The sequence below is a fragment of the Carassius carassius genome, chromosome 34, assembly GCF_963082965.1.
Source record: "Carassius carassius chromosome 34, fCarCar2.1, whole genome shotgun sequence".
Lineage (NCBI taxonomy): Eukaryota > Metazoa > Chordata > Actinopteri > Cypriniformes > Cyprinidae > Carassius > Carassius carassius.
Window position 1 is genome coordinate 5073816 of NC_081788.1, and position 7491 is coordinate 5081306.

At 35.7% G+C, this 7491-nt stretch overlaps 1 protein-coding gene across 1 annotated transcript; it reads left to right on the forward strand.

Moving 5' to 3' along the window:
* Positions 1 to 1766: 1766 nt before the first annotated feature.
* On the forward strand, positions 1767 to 5749 carry nfu1 (NFU1 iron-sulfur cluster scaffold homolog (S. cerevisiae)). The gene is made up of 8 exons (XM_059523802.1): positions 1767 to 1861; positions 2449 to 2546; positions 2630 to 2765; positions 3977 to 4043; positions 4118 to 4235; positions 4331 to 4394; positions 5360 to 5534; positions 5654 to 5749. Exons 1-8 carry the CDS (start codon positions 1803 to 1805, stop codon positions 5693 to 5695), a joined length of 759 nt encoding a protein of 252 aa, XP_059379785.1. The 5' UTR covers positions 1767 to 1802; the 3' UTR covers positions 5696 to 5749.
* Positions 5750 to 7491: the final 1742 nt, after the last annotated feature.

Sequence of the window (7491 nt, forward strand, 5' to 3'; positions counted from 1 at the left end):
TGTTTCAACCTTCAATCAACGTTGAAATGCCGGCTGGGGAAGTTTAAATTTCAATATTAAATTGTTTACATTTCTGAAACAATATGTTGAACGCTAAAGCTGTAGCTGTCCTAAAACCAGACTAAACAGAGAGTTTGTTGGCCATTAGTGACTACAGGTGAAAAGATACATCTGATTATAATGTGATGAAAAACATTTTCTGGTTTTTATCAGAGAAGGATTTGGTGCACTTGTACACTGTCCCTATCAAATAAACTGCAAATAATATGTTTATATAATCAACTAAACCAGTAATAACACATTAAAATACCAGTTTATAATTCAGAGATTTAACTTAAGTACAGTACCTTATGGTGGGGTAAGTTAAAATGCTGACTCAATTTACCCCATAGCATTTGACTCACTTTGCCCCATAGCTGCCATTTTGGAAAAAAAAACTGTAGCTTACCAGTTCAGGCTAATATTTAGCTAAATGATTTGGATGGTTTTATATGTTGCTAAATCACCTATATGTATCATAAATATTTTTAGACCTGGATAAATTTGCTTTGATGTAACAACTATTGCATCTGTTATGCTAAAATTGTACTTTGTCAAGCCAAAAACAGTTTTTGAAGTAAATGGGTGCCTTCCATTTCCCCCCATGTGTTTCTCCTCTTCACAGTCTGGCAGAAATGATGGGTGCTTCCAAAATACACGGTCACACAAAAGTTGCCAAGATAAAGGGGGTGGGTCAACTTACCCTCTGGCTCAACTTACCCCACTCTCCCCTAATCCATTGAAGATGAGGCAGAAGCAGGCTCAGAGAGTGAAAGAGAGCCCATTCTTATCCAAACATCTACAATAAAGGCAATTATTACAGAGTGTGCTGTCTTCTCTTTTAAATTTGTAACAACTGGATAATTTGTATCAACAAGCACTCATTCCCCTAGTGCCCCTTTTTTTTGGTTTGGGCAACTGCCCCTCTAAATGTCTGTGCAGTGTGCACGGCCCTGACTCACATATTAAATACACAACATCAGTGTGTGTGTGTGTGTGATAAAACTTAAACAGAGAAATTATGGCTTATATTACCTTTAAGCTACACATGGCAATTAATACAACACTTTTACTGAAAAGCCACCATCAATCACCATTGAGTGTTTGTAAAAAAACTTCTGACTGCGATCCAATGTAGATTTCGGTCAAATGATGAGGCAGAAATATATTGTTAGTAACATTTTCGAACAATTTTATGGAGAAGATACACAATTACAACTTAAGGAAAAGTAACTAATAGTGGAACTAATTACTGTTGCCAGATAGTAAGAAGCAAAGTAGTAATATTACTTTTTAAAGGAGTAACTAGTAACAAGTAATAAATTACATGTTTGGAGTAAGAAGCCCAAAACTGGTCAGAAGTGATGTGTCCAGTTTTCTCATCAAGAGGAAAGAATTTTTGGTTCAGATAAGACAGGGAATTTAATGGCCTAAATATGCAATATTTTTGCTGTGGAAAATGATATTCAAAGAGTGTTTGAGTGCATTTTTTAAGATTTTACAGACACGCTTTAGAGACATCAATTTAAATGTCATCAAATCTTTATTTTATTTAATTTAATTTAATTTAATTTAATTTTATTTAATTTTATTTTATTTTATTTAATTTTATTTTATTTTATTTTATTTTATTTTATTTTATTTTATTTTATTTTATTTTATTTTATTTTATTTTATTTTATTTTATTTTATTTTATTTTATTAATTTCTGCCCCGTATTTATCCAGGATGTGACGTCACACAGTCTTCCTGCCCTAACAAACATGGCCGCGCACTGGAGCGTCGGTGTTGGAAGGAGTTTATCTGTACTTTTAACTAGATCGTGAGTTACTGTACTAATTCTGCTGTGCATTTATGTATCAGTGAGGAGTTATCTGTAATTTCTGTAATGTGCTTAGAGGCGCGTGAAGCGTTTGCGTCTTAAAGGCTTTCGTAATATTTACAGTGTCACTGACAAGGTCTGATGACGCAGATGCAGGGTACTTACTGGACAAATAATGCCATGAAGTACGCTGTTATTAACACTGTTTTATACACGTTTGAATATATGCTATTCATTTTCTAGACTGAGTTTCTGCAAAATCTGGTTGCTGCAGACCAAACATAGAACTTTGCTTTCATGCCAACTTACCTAAGTTTTATTTTACTAAGTAATATGTTGAAGTAATTTGTCAAAATCCATGACTACCAAACAATGCAATATATTAAAACAGTATTACACCGTGTTATCATATTATTGTTTATTTTTGTAAAGGCACTTTGTCTTTTTGTCATTGTAGATCTTATTAGAGCATATCAGGGAAAATGCCCTGCAGGGAAATTTTTTTACAATTGCATTAATAATGCATATACTTGATATATATATATATATATATATATAATATGATTTATAATTCACTGTGCTCAAAGGTATCCTGTATGCAGTTATCATGGGACAGGGCTCACCAGGCCACCCCTTCACAGAGTGACCAGACGTCCCATTCCACAACAAACAGCCGCTGTGTTTAGTAAGTGTCGGCATGATTGGGGTTGCATGTGACGGTAAAGTGTTTGGTTGGAACGGATCGTAACATTTCCTTCATCTCCTCAGTCAGAAACATGTTTATTCAGACCCAAGACACTCCAAACCCACACAGCCTGAAGTTTCTTCCTGGTCGCGTGGTGCTGGAGTCAGGGACTTTGGACTTCCCTGGACCGAGAGATGCTTACTGTTCACCCCTGGCAAGGTAGGGTTTAGATTTCATCCAAAACACACTGTATCTTATTTTTTATGTAGGCTTATGTAATTGCTTATGGTTCATTCTGTGTCAAATCAACCAAATTTCATAAACTTCCCCAGCTCAAATTTTTGATTTTATATATATATATATAATTTTTTATTTTTATTTTCTGTAGAAAGACAAATATATATAATGATGAAACCCAAAATATTTAATATCACAGATGTACATTTACTGAATAATCCACTATTTTGTAGAGGGGGTCAAAATGACCATTTTCTGCCAGCATCATTATTTTATTTGTACACAGAGATTGTTAAGTCTTGTAGTAAAATCTGTTGACTTTAGCAATCTTTGTTTCATTATATGCTAATGGTGACAGATGAAAAATGGCAGAAAGCACTTCTTGTGTTTTTTGCCTCAGGTTTGTGTGGCCTGTAATGCTAGAAGTACTAAAAATCTCTTAATATCCTTTTGGATTCTGGCTTTTAACAAAGTTTTCTTCTGATATCTTCATTGTAAAGGCCCTATCTGGTTCAATCCCAGAGATAATGCAGCTCCATGACTAAACTGGTCAAAAACCAAATCCATACCAAAAGCATACAGCTGATACTTGTCTCTTTTAAAGAGGAACGTCTGGAGAACTAGAAATGTAGCTCATTTTTTTCCTATCAGCTCAGCTGAATAGAACAGACCTGTCTGAGTGCCATAAACATTCGTTTTCCAAACGTTTTCATGGCAAGATGTCTTTAATATTCTTCTAGATTCTCATTCTTAATAAACTTTCCTTTATTGTAAATCTTAATTTTTAAGGCCCCATATAGTTCACCGTAATTTAAGAAACCTCAAGGCAATAAGGGTGCGCAAATTATTTGTTTGAGATTGTAATATGCTCTCCTCTAATGGAAAATATTGGATATTTCCGAACAAAATGGTTAGAAATAATAAATACTGTTATCATCAATGTACATGAAATGCTTCCTAAATTGTAGAATGGCACATGAGCAAGAAAAGTACTGATGCTTGACTTAAAAAACACCATAGATGATGGATATCTGTTTTCTCTCCTGAAGAGTGATATCTGTCAGGTGGATGGGGTCGTTGTTTTATGTGTGATATTCCAAACAGTGCTTACAACAGCTATAAATCCGGACATCCATTTGTGAGAAAGCAGCTGTGTGTTTATAGATGGTGCTGATGCTCTGTTCATTCTTCAGGCAGTTGTTCAGAATAGATGGAGTCAAGAGTGTCTTCTTCGGCCCTGACTTCATAACCATTACTAAGGTAATGAAGCTGCACTTTTAAACGGGATTTTAATGTAACTTTATTTTTAAGCATTGTATCTCTTTATCCTCCAGGCTGATGGTCAGACAGAGTGGAAAGTGATCAAACCGGACGTCTTCGCCACCATCATGGACTTCTTCACCTCCGGACTTCCTGTTGTCAATGAGGCAGATGCTCCACGTGCTGACACGGGTTAAACATCGCCTTCCCTTCTTTACTTCTCATCTTAACATCCTCACTAAATGCAAGATCACTGATCAAATGTTGTGTGTGCCGTACATCTGCAGCTCCTTCTGAGGATGACGATGAGGTGGTGGCCATGATTAAAGAGCTGCTGGACACACGCATAAGGTACAGCAGTAAACTACTGCACGTTTCTTAATGAAGGCTTTTTTTAAATGTTGCATACAAATTTAGCAGGTCACATTAGTCCTCAAATCTCAAAAAGTGAGCTGCCTTCCGCAAATAAAGACAGCTGCCTATAAAACCAGCGTCCTAACTGAAACAGAAGCATTATTGATTTCTAACACTCTACAAAGGCACCAACTTGCATAAATATACACACAGTAGCACATACAAATATTGGGTAAATGGTCAGTGTAACTATTTAAATATTAAACTGAAACCGAACCACCTCTAATAAGCATAACTAGGCCTCTATACATGAAGTAGCAAACACACATATTGGGTAAATTGTCATTTTTTGTTAGTAAAGTATTAATATTGAATCTAAATAATTAAATAAAATGTATTTATAAGCTATATTCATCTTCTTTGTCTGTCATCTTGGATTTATGTTTACCCCTGAGCTTCTTATATTTTAAAAAAAGAATATGCTTTCTAGGTTTTTGTTTAACTTGTACATTACCATCTAAAGATTTAGATAACTTTTTCTAATATGTTTGAAATTCATAATTTTATTCGGCAAGGATGCAATAAATTGATCAGAATTGACAGTAAAGACATTCATGATGTTACAAAACAATTTCGGTTTCTAAGAAATGCTGTTCTTTGCAACTTTTTGTAATCGTCAGAGATCCTACAAATGAATCCCGGTTTCCACAGAAATATAAAGCAGCACAGCTGTTTTCAACATTGATAATAATCATGTTTTTTGAGCAGCAAATCAGCATATCGGAATGATTTCTGAAGATCATGTGACACTGAAGACTGGATGTTTCAGTTGCATTGCCGTCTATGGAGGGTCAGAAAGCTCTCGGATTTCATCAAACGTATCTTAATTTGTGTTCTGAAGACGAGCGAAGGTCTTACGGGTTCGGAACTAATGACAGAATCTATCTGCGTGTGTGCTTCAGGCCCACGGTGCAGGAGGATGGAGGTGACGTGTTGTACCGGGGGTTCGAGGATGGCATTGTAAAGCTGAAGCTGCAGGGTTCCTGCACCAGCTGTCCCAGCTCCATCATCACGCTAAAGAGCGGCATCCAGAACATGCTGCAGTTCTACGTTCCCGAGGTGGAAGGAGTCGAGCAGGTGAGGAGTTCAGAACGGATGCTCCTCTCAGAAATGAGAGTGAGCGAATGATGCCAGAATTCTCGTTTTCTTACGACACGAGAAGATTCACTAATATTATGTGCCTTTTAATCTTGTAGGTGAAGGAAGAGGATGTGGATGTCGAAAAGGAAGTCCAGTGACATGAGTTTCGGTTGACTTCATCCTTTCTTTCTAATAAATGACCTAGCACCCTTCTTTCCCATCAGTGTCCGATCATGTAGTTTAGCAGAGACTACTCCGTTACACAGCAGTAAGGAAAATGGACAAATCTGTCTCTCACACTCCTTTAAACACGTATGTGTTAGCTACAGACACTTATCAAGTGTGCAGCAAATGTTTTTTAGGCTACACTTTTGTATAGACAGTGTTTGGTTGGTGCTGTAACAGGTTTGGGGTTGGTCGCAGATAATATTTTATAGATTATCACTCATTGCACTGGATAAAATAAAAGGCAGAATTTCATGCATTTTTGAATAAGTTATATGCAATATGCATTTTCCAAGACGCATGTAAATATTAGCTTAAGAAATCGATTGGTTTCATGCTTAATGTAGTTTCAGGAATCCTGTTTGCTTCATCGGTCATTGTACATTTAAAAAAAACCAAAAAAAAAAAAAAAACGGTTGTATCACCAGCAGAGGACGCTACAGAACTATACAAACAGCCACAATAAAATCACTGCTCATTCAGAGACTGGTTCTTTTTTTCTCTCTTCAGAAGCAGCATGTCTTTCATTCATTGTCTAATCACCATCTTGATTTTTGGCATTTGCATCCTTGCACTGGACCTATAAAGAAAAAAACTGGGGCTACTCGCAGATGGAAGGTCTGTTTCATAAATATTCATAACTAGCTTATTACTGTTTAACTTTTGTTAAAAAGCCTGTCAACGTCTATCCAGTGGCAGCTTCATGCTAACTTGTCCCACTACAGTGTTCAATGATTTGTAACTTCTTGCCCTGTGTAAAAACATGAGAAATGTTCAGTATGTGCCTGTAGAAATTGACTTAGAAAAATAAACACAAATGTTCACTGTTATTAAAGATTGGAACAACTACTGTACGTAGCACATCAGATTCCCTTCAGATTTCTTTTTAAAGCAAAACAACAGTTTTAAAATAAAAGTGGATCTATATAATCTTTATTTAATAGCCCTTTTAGTCATCATATTTATATATTTGTTAACATATTGTATATTTGAACTGAAATGAGCATAAATAAGATCTATTATGGACACCATGTTCTGTTCATTTCTGGGTGTCTTTTTAAATAATATGAATGCAGTTCACCAAACTGGGATGAAACTGGCCTCAGCAAGGCATGATTGGAGGATGCATGAGATATCATTTTTCATTGTTGCTACATTTTGCGGAACGTGACCATTTTGAATGAGAAAATAATATTTTTTGCTGTCTATTGTTTACCTTTTGAAATTTTGAGCAAACTCTTCTGTCACTTGGTATATGACTGTAATGCTTATATAATATTTTACCCAGGCTGATAAATGAAATTTTCGACTGTTATTGCTGTTGTATGCATTTATTAAATTGTTACCTGCTAAGCTCCAGTTGAATTAGCATATCTGCAAATTGTTGGCTATGCAGTTCAATAACATTTTCATTTACTTTTGTATGATAACAAATTGGCACGCTGCTTGGGCCCTGAAGCAAAACTTGTTGAGAATCTCTGAGTTAGACACAGGGACGTAGCACCAAATTTTGGGCCCTGTATACTCTCAATGTCAGTGGGTCCCCTACACATGTCATTGTACGATGCAGGTTAGCAAAATGAAAATTCAATTTAATGAATTTTTTTTTTTTTCAATATAAACAAGTATAAATGGTGTTTAAATCTATAATCAAATCAGATTATAGTAATGACTGGTTCCTTCATTCACCACCTGAATTGATGCATTTGGCCTACCTTTAAACCTTAAA